General features: G+C 46.0%; 1 protein-coding gene across 6 annotated transcripts in view; it reads left to right on the plus strand.

Annotated features, from left to right (window-relative positions):
* The window catches only part of Lrch (Leucine-rich-repeats and calponin homology domain protein), a 170,935-nt gene that overhangs the window by 113,604 nt on the left and 40,698 nt on the right, over positions 1-16,633 (plus strand). For 5 of the 6 annotated variants that reach the window (XM_084595668.1, XM_084595669.1, XM_084595670.1 and 2 more), the window contains one exon: positions 904-981. In XM_084595668.1, coding sequence (XP_084451794.1) covers positions 904-981 — 78 coding nt within the window. Of the gene's footprint in view, positions 1-903; positions 982-15,954; positions 16,140-16,633 lie in introns of those variants that run through there. The other variant, XM_084595674.1, reaches the window with a different exon arrangement.

The raw sequence follows: 16,633 nt of genomic DNA on the forward strand, positions 1-16,633 counted from the left end.
AAATATGTATCAAATTATCTTCCTTCAAAAAATAGGCATCAAATATAGCAAACTTCGCGGTTTTTCACATTTTGTTTGCATGCATTTTGTCCGCATCAGCTCACGTCCCTAGTGCCAGACATACTGTGCAATATGGACATATACATAGGTCAGGCCAGAGTGCGCTGAATGCAGTGCGGAGTGTTTACCAAGAAGTAAAGGTAGTGGAAACTGAAAGGGGACCAATGAGAAGCGAGCACCTCCTGACTACCCACCTCACAGGTCGCAACGTCTTAACGATGACAGACACTGCTGCTGCTGTCCAGATTTCAGTGCAACTGCTCAGCCTCTCTGTAACACACTCTTTGTGGGGCTCTGCGATAGTGACAAAGAATGTGCCTTTAACCAGAATGGCAACAATGAGGAAAATATAGCAAAGCCTGGGACAGCTCTTTCTGTCCTACCGTCTCTGTTTAAATCCAAGCTGTTTTTTGTGGTAGCAAAAGAAACGAGGGCCGGCTGATTGTAACAGTCATGCCCACTTAAATCTATGTTGGGTTTTAAAAATGAACTTTCACTCGAAAGGAATCATCTCTGTCTTAGTCCAAAAAACCAAACTTTTGGACTAGAATTCTGTCCGGTAGTGGTTTTAAACATGTGCATCTTCCTATGAAGTGAAATATGGTTCCTCAACAAACTCCGGAATATGGCACGAGTCTGAAATAATGAAGTCAAAAAATCAGTCAGCCACTGTAGAAACTGATCATTACGCTTGCCTTGTAGCTATAAATAAAAATGCATACGCCAGGCCTGCAAAATTCGATGCAGGCTTGTCTGGCAGCTGGGAACCCAGAGAGCCAGATGTCTGTGTCTGCTGTATACAAGTGACGTTGGGTTCTTTGTGTTCTTGCTTTTTGATGGCAGCCCAAACTGACCTTGGCCAAGTGCCGACGCAACGTGGAAAACTTCCTCACCGCCTGTCGCCAGCTGGGAGTGCCTGACGTGAGTGATTCTGTTCGCTCCTAGAAAAGAAGGGAGGGAGGTTGTGCAGCAATCAAAGAACGCGCGGTCGCCGCCACAGAGGAAGAGGGGGGCTGAGCTGGGGAGCTTTGAGGGGGGCAGAGCTGGTTACGAGGCCGATGGCGACGCCGATGTGAAACGCAGGAACGGCCGCCAAAGAGCTGCACTCTAAAAATACCCTTGAGGAGTAAAGCAGTCCTGGTGCTAGAAACAGTGCTTACATGTGTTCTTTATTGTGATGTGCACTCGTAGGCGTAGCTAAACACTTCGTGGCAATGCACTTTCGATTTTGCCTCTCTGCTGCAGCGCTATGGGACTGGGATTTTGAAATTACAAATGCCGATACGGATTTTTATCAGTAAGCTCCAATGCTTACCAGTTCAAGACTTAGAGGTAAGGCTTGCACCTGCCATAATGCAGTAGCACCATCTACTGAAGTGTATCGTTTTAAGGAGCTTAGCATTTCCTTGACCAGAAAGGAAGCCCCCTCAGCAGTTTACTTTTATATTTATTTTAATTTCAATACTGCAGGCTTCTTTCAATTCAATTCAGTACTCTATTTCCAGTGATGTGCGGAGAGTAATGAGGAGAATACACTGTAGCCAGCAGCTTTAGGGTGCCTGATGCCCACACAAGGCAGCAGTGCACAAAGTAAGAAGGCATGCAACATGCAAACACTGAAGAGCAATGAAAATACAGCTAGCAGCATTACAGGGGAGCCCCAATAATTTAAAAATTGTTAACTTAAAATTCGAATAATGCAGAGAATTGCTGCAGTCGCGTAAAAATAATCTTCAGGGCATGCCCACGCCAGAGTCTGAAACTACAGTACTTTTTGCAGTTCAGTGTGATGCTAGTCAGTCGGGTCACACAGGGTTTGTGGAAGACTTGATGGAGCACTGTTTTTCACCTCTGATCTCCATTGGCTTCCGACCACTGTCTGTATAATTGCATCTTTGCACGTTTATTGCCTTGTACAAACGTGACTACAGTCGAACTCGGATATATTGAACTCAGTGGGGATCGCGAAGTCGAGTCCACTTATAACAATATTTAAGTGCCACGAAATTTTCATTATAACCGATAATTGTTATAAACGGTTTGCATGAAAAAAAGCATAACAACTGCAGAGAGGGGTCACGGACTGCAAGTGACATGCGAGCTCCACCGAGACATCGTTTTGGTGGCCCCGAAAGGGGTCTTGTAAAAATTACGAGAAGGTTGCCGCGGCTGCCCCTCAGCTTGAGAAATCTCGAAGTAACGCTGGGGTGGAAAGAGAGAGAGACGAAACTTTTATTTAAAAGCAGAGGAGATTGGGGCACGCAGGCCCCTGGGGTGAAATCGCCACAAGCATTTCACCACGTACATCTCACTGGCTTGCACGAGAAAACCCCATGTCCATTAACCTTGCTTGCCTCACGCGAAGCGTGTCGACATCCTTCTCCATGGCATCTAGGTACACCACGTAGTGCAGCGGAAGGTCCCTCGCGAAAACAAAGCCCCAGAGGGCTTAACAACTGCAGGGCCTCTTGCGAGAACAACATTGAGGCAGCCTGCCCTACCTCGTCATCATCGCTGTCGTCGTCAGACGCCTTGTCGAACGCGTTCGCACCCACTGTCAAGCGAGGACTTTTCTTTGTCGAACTTCTCAGCGGAGCGGATGATCGTCGGCACCGTCGGTTGCGATAGTGCATACTCCTTCGCGATACTGCACTTCGTCTCCAATCGATAGCCGTGCGCTTCCTTTTCACCGGCAACGTCGTCCGATAATCAGCGGATGGATCATCAGCCATCTTCCGTTTCGGCGGCGATTCAAACGAGACGAAAAAACCGCGGGGTCAGGAACGACTTCGACGCAATCAACTTGCACAAACAACCAAATCCGTTTGCAGAACTGCGCAAAATGAGGGGCGAGCGGGTGAGTGAGCAGATCAGCGGATCAGCACTGTCAGCGCGTTGGCGAAGTCTATATGTGTTTCGGAGGGTGGCGCAGCGCGAAGCTATGGGTGCAGTCTATTTGTGTTCCGAGGGGTGGAAGGGCAGCGGGAGAAAGGCGCAGAAGGCCAGAAAATAGGTTCTATTGTATAGCGCGCGTCAGGGAGGGTGCAGCAGCTGGAATTTCTTTTTTGTTTTTTTTCTTTTCAAGGATTTCGCATTCCACTACCTTTTGGCACGAGAACTCGGCAGCCAGACTTCATTGTTATAACCGATAATGTGGCAAGGGGGCATTGTAGCAAGCAGGTTATTTTACCATAGAAAACATACAAAAGTGGGCGGTACATCAGGTTTTCATTGTTGTAACCGATATATTGTTAAAACCGGTATCGTTATAAGTGGACTCGACTGTAGTTCGATTTATCGATAATTCGATATACAGAAATCGGCTTGTGACGGCACTTACGATGCGAAAAAACAATACCGTATTTGTCGCGTAATCAACCCACTAGCATAATGCACCCACCCTCCACTTTTGCACCGAGAATTTGAAAAAAGAAAAATGCATTAAGGCCAGCTCGCTCACATGCAAGCGATCTCAGCGACAGAGCGAAAAATTTCAAATTTGTTGGAACTGCGTCCCTTTCGCTGCTCGAGCCACTGCGGCAGCTCAAAACAAGGTTTCCATGTCGCCGCGGCAGAAATCACGAGCATTTTCGCTTGCATGTCCATGGCGCGTCACTCCGTTTTGGTCGTCTCATCCGCAGCTCATTTCCTGGCAGCGTGCCAAGATGCTACGCAGCGATAACGTCGGGGCGCGTTTATCTTTTGATAGCTCCTGCGGTGGCAGGGAGCGAACTTGGCAGAGTGCCCGTGATGGCTTGATTGCACAAGCCTGGTTCGATTTATCACGCCGCGCGGGCGTCATGATCGCAGCAGCTGACCGTGTGCTTTCGCTGATTCATACATGCAAGAATAAATGACTCCCGCAAAAAAAAAAAAAAAAAAGACCTGTTGTTTCTTAACGTCCAAACAGCACAACAATAAGAAAGGATGACTCGCAAGAAAGAAAAAAACAAAGCTGCCGCTTTTTAACGTCCACAGGCGCCATAGAGGGTTCGCAACACACGCTGGGGAAAGCGTCCGACATTCTGTCTGAAAATGGGCTGAGCTGGCTTGGCGCATGCGTAGCGCGTGCTGAAGGAGAGAGATAGCTCGGCAAAAGGACGGGCACACCCACGCTCATGGCTTGTAAACGTCATGTGTTGGCACGTGGGAAACGATAACTGCAGATGCGCGCGCCTTCGGTGGAATGGGCGTGGCGATGCCCAGACCAGCCGTCGCCGAACTGTCCCCTCTCATTCCTTCTGTGCGTGGCTTGAAAACGTCACGCGGCAAACGGCCAAAGGTGATGCGATCGTCTTTGGGGAAAGCACACTTTCCAGTGCGTGGTGCGGAGTTCGATATATTGAACGACCGGTGAAATTATGTTCAATTTATGACGCGGCTTTCCTATACTTTAACATGGGATTTTCAAGGGGATATATCCGGGTTCGATATAACCGGGTTCGACTGTATGTCTTGTGGGAGATTACAAAACTATGTGCAGCAGCGATGACCAGCGCAGGCTGCAACTTGGGAGGGTCGATTTTACGCGGCAGTATGTGACATTTGCAGACCTCATCCAGTAAAGGTAACATGTTCTGTTCCCTTGGGTCCCAGTTTTTTTGCTGTGCAAGGTTATTTCAAGAGCCCAGTGATTTCAGATATTTTTCGTGGACCTAATGACTTCTATTTAATGAGGTTGTGTTCTGGTATCACTTGCAAAAAATAATCATGCATCTGTTTTTTATTCAACATGCTTCGTTGAGGATTTTTAAGCGGGGATTTGTTCAATAAAAGTGGCAAGCTGCGAGTGAATGACTGCGACTTATAAGTTCAGTAAAACCTCATTGATACGTTTTATTTTAATGCCAGATAAAAAGCTATCATCCGGGAAAACGTATGACCAGAACTGCCTAATATTGAAAAATTTAACTGCTGAATAAGGTACAAAGGCATTTAGAATAGAGACTTCCACTGCATAAAAATGCAGATTAGCATTTATAGACATGAATTATGCACAGCTCCTTTTTTAGCTCTCGCAAAATTCGATCCGTATTTGCATTGTCCTAAGGGAAGAGATTTAGCAACAGATTCGGTTTGCAGACGGAGTGATGAGGAGCTGGAATCGCTTCCTTAATTGTATCAGGATGCTTCGCCCCCTTACACCAGTGACATGTGGAGAAGCCATTGCAATGGATTGCAGTCGCCGCGCTTTTGCTCATGCTGCTTCCCCCAGACCCGGCCCGCTCGTATACAGTTGAATACAGTAAAAGCTTGTTAATTTTGAACTTCACAGGACCGGGGAAAAAAGTTCGAATTATCATGTCACGTTTGGAGCGGGCGCTGTTCACTCCCACACAATCATTGGAATGCTTTTAATCGAGCAATGCTTGAAGTTGGCGTCATGATCGCGACTGACCGCATGCTTTCGTTAATGACTTATGGGTGGAAAGATAAATGACTGCCGCAAGAAAAAGAAAAAAGGTGTTTCCCGCTTAAAGATTTGGTTTTACTTATCTGTATTTTTGAATTAACGAGTATTTAGATTCAAACTTTGGAGGTTGTGCAGGCATCTGCGGCCACCAACCCCTATCCTCCGGAGCCGCCGGCCGCCGTGCCGATCATAGCAGCATTTTGAATTAAAGAGCTTTCACTGTAGTTTTAATTATCAAATGGCTCATCCCTGTGTGGCACCGCAAAAGAAGCCACCACGTTTCTCCTCATGAAGTCATGTTTCCACGGAAACGGGCCCCTTGTATGTTGGCTCGTTAGTGTTCTTTTATGCTTTGCCCTGTTGCACTTAGGCATTGCAGGAAAGCAACTGTGGCGGGTGATTGCCGCTGATCAGTTTTTCACATCGCAAGCCTCGTTAGCATCTGTCTGGTTGATTGCAAAACGTATTATACGAACACATTTTTATTGAAATTAATGAACGTAGTAGCCTGGAAATTGTGTTATCTGTGAATGTTTTAACCGGGAGAAAAATAGTGTAACTCTATGGGAGTTGTTTCACTGCCCGCGATTTTGAATGAATAAAACGGGAAATCATATGAACCCCCGAAATGTATCAACGAGGTGCTACTGTAGTGTATCATCTGTATGGTGAAGATCCACAGGCGCGAGATTCACTTTCATATTTTTTTCAACTGCGATAGAATTTTTTAGAAGCTTTTCAACTTTGCATCAGAAAATAAGTAAGAGTAGATGAAACTCTTTTTTTTTTTTTTTTTTCACACTTATTATGTTGTGTCGCGTGAACAGTGGTGCTTATGAATGTTAAGTAAGGTACATTTGCAGTACTACGAAAGGGTTTATTTTGAAGAAGGAATAGGGTTTGAATATTTTTGTGTGTGTTTCTGGCCAACAGCTGAGCAGTAGTTTATGTAAAACAAAAATATAATGCCCGATAAGTTTGAAGTTTTGCTCTGTCTGGAAGGAAATGGCAGTACCGTGCTAATGCCCCAGCTGCTGTAAAGAGTGTGATAATGATTGAATATGATGATTCCATGACATGTCAGCAGTGAAAGTAGGATTTTATTCGTTACTACTCATCTGCAGCGCCTCGAGGTTAGATGGCATCCTCGAGGCGCTGCAGATGAAGTTATGTGATGTTAAGAAGATAGTGAGAGACCCGAAAGCGTGGCGTGATATGGTCCATAGGGTCACGAAGAGTCGGACACGACTGAACGACTGAACTGAACTGAACTGACTCATAAGGGTGGTATCTCCGAGAACCAACCTTTCTTCTATCCGTGCCTGCCTGCCATAGCGGATGAGGCTCAGACGTGACAAATCGATGTTGTAACTGTAATGCAACAGTTGGTACAGGTAGATCTCATTAACTTGATACCCGCTAATTCTAAAATATGAACTAGAAGCATGGTCACGGCCGATGCTCATGTAAACCTATGGTGCTGGACACTCGTTAATTTGGATGTGGGCGGACCTCGCTCCACTTGATTTGGACTGGCAGTTGGGTTGCTATATGATGCCTGCAGTGAGCGATCACTGGAATAGGCCTGCCCAAACCTAAATCGCATGGAAAAATAGTGCCTGCGCACTTTGTGTGCGCTATGGCAGGCACCACGAAAATTGAAAGTTCCCCATCCGAAGTATAGCTCAGACGTATAGTTTCTGTTTGCTTTAACTGCACGTCATCCCGAGGCTGCGATCGGGTGTGCACATTGGCGAGTTGCGTCGTTTCAGACATTGCTTGGCCGATCACTGTTATTTTTATTTTCGTCAGCGTCACGCTGTTCTAACACCTACACCTTTATCCCTGGCATGCGTCTACATACTGCTTTGCATACGCCAAAACTGTGTGCTAGGCATGCGCAGTTTCACTGCACTGTATGCTTCACCTCAGTACTTTGTCGTGTTTGCTCTGAAGCATCCTCAAAACGTGAAGAGGCACCACTGCAACTGCATCACGCTGCGGAAAAGGTAGCGCAGTCCTTACAATTTCGGAGCACTTCTTCAACGTTCCCAACAATGTGAGGAAAGTAAAGCACCGGGCTGAAACGGGCAAAACTGTCATTCTCACTTGGGTTTTGTTCATCTAAGATGCAGATGACCATCATACCATGATCATCATTCAGATGACCATCATCATTCATTAGATAAGGTGACTATGATGCAAATGGTGTTTGGCAGTTTACTCAGGCCCCTTTCATAATTTGACCATTTTTTCTGTTCCCATGAAGGCTGAATTATTGAGAGCTTACTGTATAATAATTTTATTTGCATGTCCTTTGCTCTTTTTGAGAGTATCTCAAGACCCGAGATAGCTTTAAGGTTTAAGGAGCTGGTACACTTATGCTTTTTGTGGAGGAACCTGGACCGATTGCTGAAACTGAACAATGTGAGCATACTTTTGCGAAGTCCTACAACCATTTTTATTTGCTATGAGCTTAGTAGGTGCTGGCATAAGTCAGATAATTTCTCTAAAGGAAAACACTTTGTGTACCGTAAAAACTCGCGTATAATACGAACCAGAATATATTAGTACGAGGTGATATTTTAGAGATGCAAAATGGGAAAAGGAAGGTTTACCCATATATAGTACGAGTGACGAAAGCTCAGCGAAGACATTCAAATCGCATCCCGCACCTCACTTCAATCACTTTCATCTGCAACAGCGTTTTTTTCGGACATTTCTTTGTCCGACAAATCATCCCAAAGGTGCTTATCTTTCGTGCCATCGAGGGCATTCGAGATGCCGCGCTTCTTAAAAGAACGATGTACGAGATCTTCTGGAAGGGCTGCCCACGTGCCCACGATCTATTTTCACAGTGTACGAAATTCGTCAGGCCAAGTTCAATTTCTGGGAATGCGCTATTCTTAGGGCCGCGAAAGCTTCGTCTCATTCCGCTGCATGCGAAAAGGGCTTCTTTTTGTCATCGCCATCCACGAATGCTTCCCTCAACGACACCAAACTGCCTCTCGGCCTCACTGTTGCCGATGTTCTCCGCATCTAAAATCACTTTTCGCTTGAAAGCAGCCGAGTACTATTTTTGAGACTCTGACATCTTGCTCCCAAAAAAATATCTACTCAAGAAGAATGGCCTTCTTCTTCTTCTTTCTTTCCTTTTTTTTTTTTTTTTTTTCACTTTGGCGTGTGCTGAGTTGAAGAAGGAGAGGAGGAGTGTCTTCTGAAAAAATATTGTAGACACGTACAAACAAACGGACAAGAATAACAAGGAGGAGTGTCATTTTCGATTGTCGCTATGTTTGATGTTAGTCAAACTTACTTAGAGGTTCCTGCGTTGTGGAGAGGACTGATGGAATACCTATTGCTCGTGTGCGTATTCTAGTTTTAGTAAATAGCCTTGCATGGTGCTTGTGAGGAAATCTGTGAGAAACACGTGTTCTGTGTGAAAGCGGATGGAAAAGAAAACAGGAGACTTTGAGCAAGCTGTATGCTAGGCCTGAATGACAGTTGGTAGTGTGGCTTCTATTTTGGTTTCAGAGCTACACCTGATAGCACTGCTTTAACTCACGAGGGTTACCTTTCCCTTGCCAAAACATTCTCTAAAATTAAAAAAAAAAGAAATTGTGTAATGCAGGCCCTATGTGTCGTAGGAACCCTATTGATTGTCTTTAAAATTCTTCTTTTTACTTTTAGGATCTTATCTTAGTGGTTGGGGCAGCTACCATACTACCTGCTAACTACCCGAGTGCTGGCCTGGTTGTTCTTGATGGCAGTGTGGCAGACAACAAACTAGGCCATTTTAACTAATGCAGGCAGTTGCTGAACATACAAAGCAATTTAGAATCAAGTATATGTCTCACCAGTGAAAGTAGATACAATTTGTGAGAAGTGCCTGTCTCATGGGGTGTCAACAACTTTAACTTGGCTGTCAAGTGTTTCCCAGACATAATCACTGTTTGTGTGGGTCGCCGTTTTTATCCCCTCAAAGCTCTTTCACTGCATTCACTTTCTCAGGGGCCTGGGCTGCCTTCTTAACATTCTCATCACATGCTTAAATGCATCAGGTGCTCATAGTCAGATTTTCATTGTGTCCACTTTGTGTACACTTTGCCTCAAGGCTTTTAAAGTTATACTGAACAAATATCCAAGAATATTGAGAGAGCACCACAATTGCATTTGTAAGACACGATTACACTAGTACAGACACATAATTCATGTTAGTTTTGAGCGGATGGCTGTATTTTTGACATTTTCTGAGTGGCCGCCGGGTCAGAGGCAGCGCGCTCCCGACTGTTAGCCGGCTGGTGTGACGTCACAACTTCCCTCAGCAACGTTATGGCCCTGCGATTCCGCCGCCGCCGCCCTTGCACCTGAAGTTGGTTGACAGTCTACACACAGTGTCAGTTCCCCCGCGTCGCGCCGTGAACAATGACGCGGAGTGTGAAAGGCTTAACACGAGGGAGGTCGAGGGGGATGCATACGGAGGGCGTGTATTGCGGACAATTGTTTGCGCGCAGGAACACGGGCAGCAAAAAAAAAAAAAACACGTCCTTCCCTGCGCTTTGTGAGTGCCATGGGGTAAAGGAAAAATTAACAGGTGCAACCGGCTGCGATGGGTGTGTTGTGACGTGATATCCGGTTTTGTCAGACCTTTCATAGAAGCCCACTAGTTGCGGCGATTTGAGAAATATTCATTAAAATACTTACTTTCCGCTCATTTCTGTTCATAAAGTGGATGCGATAGCTACCATCTGCGCTGGAAATCTCGGCGGCAATTTTTTTATTTAGTATACGTTTAAGATGTTGACGTCTGGTAGCTGATGAACTTATTGGTTCAGCCATCTAGAGAGAGCTGTTTTATCACTTTGAACATCCGTTCACCTCCAATTGTGGTCCTTGTGATTTGCTGTCCGTTGCTCGGAGATGTCTCCTACACAGTGCACGTGCTGATCATTCTGTGGGAGGTATGTCACCTAGGCTAAACGCTGTTAGCTATACTGGTTTATTTATCAGATATCTTCTATAATAAAAAAGAATGTACACTCTGTGCAGGGTGAGATGGGGCTGCAATTCACTTCACGATACCCTTGCTTTTTTTGTGTGCAAGTTTACTATTGCAAAGTTCTGTATTTCTTTTCTGTTTGGTCTTTCGCAGACGAGTGTTGCTCCCATTTCACATAAGTATTTGGCACTGTGAGATCCTGCAGTGCTTTGTTGCCGCCATTTAATTTCAGGGGCATTAGGTGATGTCTGCCTGTGAATTATGCATGCCTCTGTTCATGTGTTGAGAGCTTCACCGCTTGCACAACTCCCGGGCTTGGGCTGCATGCCAAGCTTGGTGTACTTGATTCAAGCCCAGACTTCACCCTTTGATGGTCGGGATTGTCTTTTGGAAAATGCGGCCCCCTAGCCAGTTTTCTGTATCAACAGAATGACTAATATCATCAAAAAAAAGTTTTTAAATTTGAACAGGTGGTAGTTCGGAATTAGCTACACGCAAGTTGCTATTTATTATTATCTAAGGTACCCAAATATTGCTCCGTATCTTTGGTACACACAAAAAAGAAGCTCAGGTTAGCCAGGGAAACAAATTGAGGGTGCCAGTGTGGTACGGCATTTTATTAATTCGGAGCATTGCTTGGCTCACATGCCATGTACGGAATATGTGTACGAAGTGCGTGTACAGAGTGTATCTGCAGTGGTTATGTAGCTTATGTCCAGTATAATAGCCACAAGTGTTATATCATTGAATAGTGTATGTTAAAGCTTACTAATTTAGGTTTCAAATAACTGCTGTTAATTAGTTCATTGGGATTAAGTTGAATTTTTTGCTACATCATGTAGTCATATCTTGTTAGATAGCTTGTCGAGTACAGTTGCACAGAACTAATTTTGTAATTAATTATTGTTAATAGTTATGACTAAATCGAACCTCACACTACAGCATCGTTATGTATTGCTGGATAGCTTATGTCTAGTATAATTGCATTAATTCCAGCTCTTAATTAAGTACCATAGTTAGTCATTCGTGGCTAAAAATTTTACTTTACACTACGTCATCTTATAGAAACCTTGTCGCTCGATTTAGGAGCGTTTTCTGTGTCTGAAGATACAGTTGCACCTGCGATGTCCGGAGAATTCATTCAAGTTATTTTATCCGCAAATTAGTGTGAGGATTTCGATGCCGTAGTGGAACCTACAACACTTGCCTGTGCAAAGAAGAGTGTCTTGGAGCCCCGTTGCATAGTTTGTCACCAGAGGCCACACCTTGCTGTGGACTGTAAACTATTCACACGATCCAGCCGTGTTGCCTCGTGGCATGAGGCTCGCTCATTACGAGGAAGGTGTGTCGAATTTCGTGGCGGCACTAGGTAACTATGCTCTTGAAGAGAAAACATCTCATTTGGCAGAGTCTCGAATTCAGGCAATGATAAACACATCTTTGGGAGCACAGGAGCGCCGAATTTTGACTGATCTGTTTTCTAAGCATGTTTCGGTTTTCGACTTCGCCAGAGATCATCAGCCACCGATTCCAAATTCTCGCATCCATCATTTGATTGATACTGGAATCTCTCGCCCGATCAGACAGAAGCCCTATCGTGTGTCTCCGACCGAACGTCAGCTTATTGACGAACAAGTTCATGACATGCTCCAACGTAGCGTTATCCAGGAATCTTCAAGTCCTTGGGTGGCTTCAGTTATCCTCGTTAAAAAGAAAGACAACACATGGCGCTTCTGTGTGGACTATCGTCGCCTTATCGCCGTAACCAAAAAAGATGTATATCCGCTTCCACGTATTGATGATGCAATCCACTGTCTTCATTTGGCGTCATACTTCTCCTCGGTAGACTTGAGATCAGGGTACTGGCAGATACTGATGAACCCGAACGACAAAGAAAAGACGGCATTTGTGACACCCGATGGTCTCTATGAGTTCAACGTAATGCCCTTTGGATTGTGCAATGCACCTGCCACGTTCGAACGATTCATGGACACCATTCTGCGTGGACTCAAGTGGAAAATTTGTTTGTGCTATTTGGACGACAGTGTGATCTTCGGCAAGACCTTTCAGGAACACAATAGCCGCCTCGCCATCGTTCTTGACTGCATTAAAAGAGCAGGCCTCGTCCTCAACTCCAAGAAGTGCCACTTTGGCGGACGTCAAGCAATTGTTCTTGGTCACTTGGTCGATAAGGATGGTGTTCGGCTGGATCCTCAGAAGATTGCGGCTGTAACCAGCTTTACAGCACCGAAATCAGTGAAGCAGCTTCGAAGCTTTTTAGGACTGTGCTCCTATTTTCATCGTTTTGTGCCCAGATTCGCTGACATTGCATACCCGCTAACGTGCCTTTTGCACAAAGATGCACCGTTCAGTTGGACTGTTGACTGTGATTCTGCCTTCCGCCACCTCAAATTCCTTCTGACATTAGGACCTATCCTACGTCACTTCTGTCCTTCTGCCCCCTTCGAAGTTCACGCCGACGCTAGTGGTGTGGGCGTTGGCGCTGTGCTCATCCAGCGTCATGGCACCAACCAGCACGTGATAGCTTATGCTAGTCGTTCGTTGAGCAAGGCAGAACGTAACTACACCATTACTGAACAAGAGTGCCTTGCAGTAGTTTTTGCAGTGCAACGATTTCGTTCCTACCTATATGGCAATGTTTTTACCATTGTCACCGACCACCATTCGCTCTGTTGGTTTGTAAATCTTCGTGACCCTTGCGGCCGGCTCGCTCGATGAGCATTGCGGTTGCAAGAGTTTAACTTCACTGTGGCATACAAAAGCGGCCGTCAACATGCTGACGCTGACTGTCTGTCACGCTTGCCGCTTTCGTCAACTGGTAGTGATGATGACAACTTTGATGACTACCTGGCACCTATCTCGGCAATGTTTCCTGACCCTCAACTGTTCCAGACAGAACAACGCAACGATCAGACTTTGGCACCACTCTTCTCTGCCGCTCATGATTCAACAGATGCACGTTTCTGCGTTCGTGCCGGCCTGCTTTACAAGAAAAATTTCAACCCCGGAGGTGCACGCTTTCTTCTCGTCGTGCCGGAAAACCTCCATATTCTCGTTCCTAAAATGATGCACGACGATGCCACGTCGGGCCACTTGGATGTCGCCCAGGCCCTTCATCGCACACAGGAACGCTTTTACTGGCCGAAAATGTGTCAAGCCATTCAGCGCTTTGTAGACAGTTGTGTCAAATGCCAGCAGTACAAGCTTCCTACTTCCCGTCCACCGGGACCACTGCACCCTATTGCGCCACCGACCGCACCCTTTAAGCAGGTGGGCATCGACCTCTTGGGTCCTTTTCCGCGATCTTCGAATGGTAACCGGTGGATAGTGGTATGTGTTGACCATCTCACTCAATATTCAGAAACGGCCGCAATACCCTCAGCCACTGCTTATGAAGTATCCCAATTTCTGCGATTTCTCGCCCTGCGTCATGGCCCTCCTCGAGTACTGATCAGTGACCGTGGGCGCCAATTTACAGCTGAAGTTATCGAAGAACTCCTTCGTCTATGCGCCTGCGATTACCGTCATTCAACACCGTATCACCCGCAATCAAATGGACTTGTTGAACGGACCAACCGCACTCTGACCACTATGTTGGCGATGTACGTGGGCTCTGATCACAAGAACTGGGATGACATCCTCCCTTTCATTACATACGCGTATAACAGTGCACAGCATGAGACGACTGGCTACAGTCCGTTTTACCTCCTTTATGCTCGAGTTCCCCGCAGCTGTCTTGATACCATCCTTCCTTTCTCGCTTCACAACGAGCCTTCTATCGCTGCCCCTTTATGTCGAGCCGAAGAAGCTTGCCGCGTTGCCCGCCTCCGCATTCTGGACTCACAGGAACGTTCGAAGGAGCTTTATGACAACCGACGCCCACATGTCTCTTATGTGCCGGGTAATTTAGTGTTGCTGTGGACGCCACTGCACAAACGTGGTTTAGCCCAGAAGCTGCTGTTTCGCTATAGCGGCCCTTTTGTCGTTGTGGAGCCCCTGAGTGACGTGAACTATGTAATTTCCCACTGCACCAAAAGTGGCCGGTGCTCACGCTGGATTCAGGTGGTGCATGTGGCTCGGCTAAAAAGGTTCCATCCTCGCCACCTTCATTAATCTGCTTGCCCTGGGGGATTCGTTTGCAAGGGGGAAAGTGTCACGTGCTTCGGGGCATCAAGGGAAGGAAGAAGAGGCTAGAGAGGAAGAACGACAGTTAGAAGGACGTTTGTAGTTGTGGTCCTGCTTCCATCAATCCCAGTGTAAATAAACCCCCCTGTGCATACTAAGCACGTAACAATATTCTCACCGACAAACATGGCAAGCAGCAGAACAACCGAGCAGGCCTTTTTAATGAAGCGAAGCTTAAGAGAGAAGAGGACATAGCTCAGCCACGTGCCAAGACTATACTTCGGCCACTCGGTGGCACCAGAAGATGGACACCGGTGTGGCATTGCCCCCTTCTCTTCCAAGAGGCATCGACCCGATGCCGCAAACGTAGGGGAATGATGGAAGAACGGGGCAAGTTATACGGACGAGCCTCTGGCTCTGGTTTGGACCCTAGAAACGATTTAACGGTTATAATACGACTTCATTCTAGCGACGTGAACTATTTTAGACTTCGGCTGTCGAGAGGAGCGGACAGTGCCTTGGGGTAGCACCTTATAGTTCACTGCGCTGAGGCGGCAAGAGCACTTCGTAGGGGCCAAAGTAACGCTAAACAAGCTTTTCAGAGCGCCCTCACAACTGGGTTGAGCTCCACTCCCAGACTTGGTCGCCGGGCGTGTAAGTCACCTCTGTCGGGCAAGTTGGCATGCGGCTTCTGTGTCACGAATAAATCGTTCAGCTCCCACAACAATGAAGAGAGCAGAATCTGGAAGAAGCATGGCATCCAGCATAGTCAAGTGTTCGCGTCCATGAACCAAATATAATGGAGCGAAGCGTGTAGTTTCATGCAGCGCAGTTGTACAACGTTACTAGAACAAACTCAGTTTCACAGCTCCCCATACCGTCCAGCAGAGGAGTGTGTCCCAGGCGGCCATCGCAAGAACTAGCGGCGCTGTAGTCAACTCTTGCTCCTTGCCTGGGGCATCGTCTACTACACACAGCGCGAAAGCATGGAGAGGCCAGCACACACGTAGCTTTTGCGTGCTGCCGTTGCACTGTAAATGGCTGCAGTATATTTATAACTACATTACGACAGCTTTGGCTTCGAAGCGACGCATTACCTTGGAGAACGCGTTTATGTTATGCGAAATTCATTTGTTAATGCTATGAAACAAGCGTGAGCGCCGTCGGCTTGCTCACAAGCACTGTTTCTTGCTTTATGCCCTAGCCTGTGTTTTGTAGTGTTTTTTCAGGGCATAGATCCTGTCATGCAAACAAATTAGTTAAATTTTCAGTGCATAGGAGCACTCTAACCTTGGAAGGTAATGCAGGGGGTCACGTTTACTACTGCGCTGTGCAGATTGCCTCCATGACATGCAGAAATCTGCTAGCCTCGGCAACCTGTTCATGCAGTGCATGAAGTCTGGCTACTCGCATCAAATGGTATAGTGAACACAAATTACGAAGAAATGGCCTCCGCTGTCGCCTAATCAGAAGCGCTTTTCTTAATATCTCACTTTCGAGGTATGGCGTGCAACATAGCTCTGGATCGGCGCTATCACACTCCCGTATATAGCAATGTAAAAAAAATAAATTATTCCTGTGTCGTCTAAAACAACATCAGATTTGAGAAGTTATTTAATGAGTTCACTAAAGGAGGAATCATTGAGAATGGTTGTGTGCACAGCGCCGGAGAGGGCGTTAGAAGTTGATTGCATGAACCTAAGGTATTATTAGCGCACACGAAAAAGTGAGCAAAAATTCAATATTGTCAACAAACTAATGTTGAATGCTGATGAAATGCAGCAAACAACCAGAACTTGACTTCATCAACATAGACAAACATTGCAAGGTTACAAGCAATTCAGAGGAAAACATTATACTTCTTTTGGGAAATATTTGAGTGGGCAACACAATCCTTTTTTGTGTCTAGTGGAAAATGAGCATTAGCGTTCCTAACTTCCCCTGACCATCTTATTTTTTGCATGTGATTTTGTATTGCTTCAACAGCAAAAATCATATTGGCAGCGAATGTACTT

This window comes from Amblyomma maculatum, chromosome 2, assembly GCF_055883805.1.
Source record: "Amblyomma maculatum isolate TAMU_Amacu chromosome 2, ASM5588380v1, whole genome shotgun sequence".
NCBI classification, from domain to species: Eukaryota; Metazoa; Arthropoda; class Arachnida; order Ixodida; family Ixodidae; genus Amblyomma; species Amblyomma maculatum.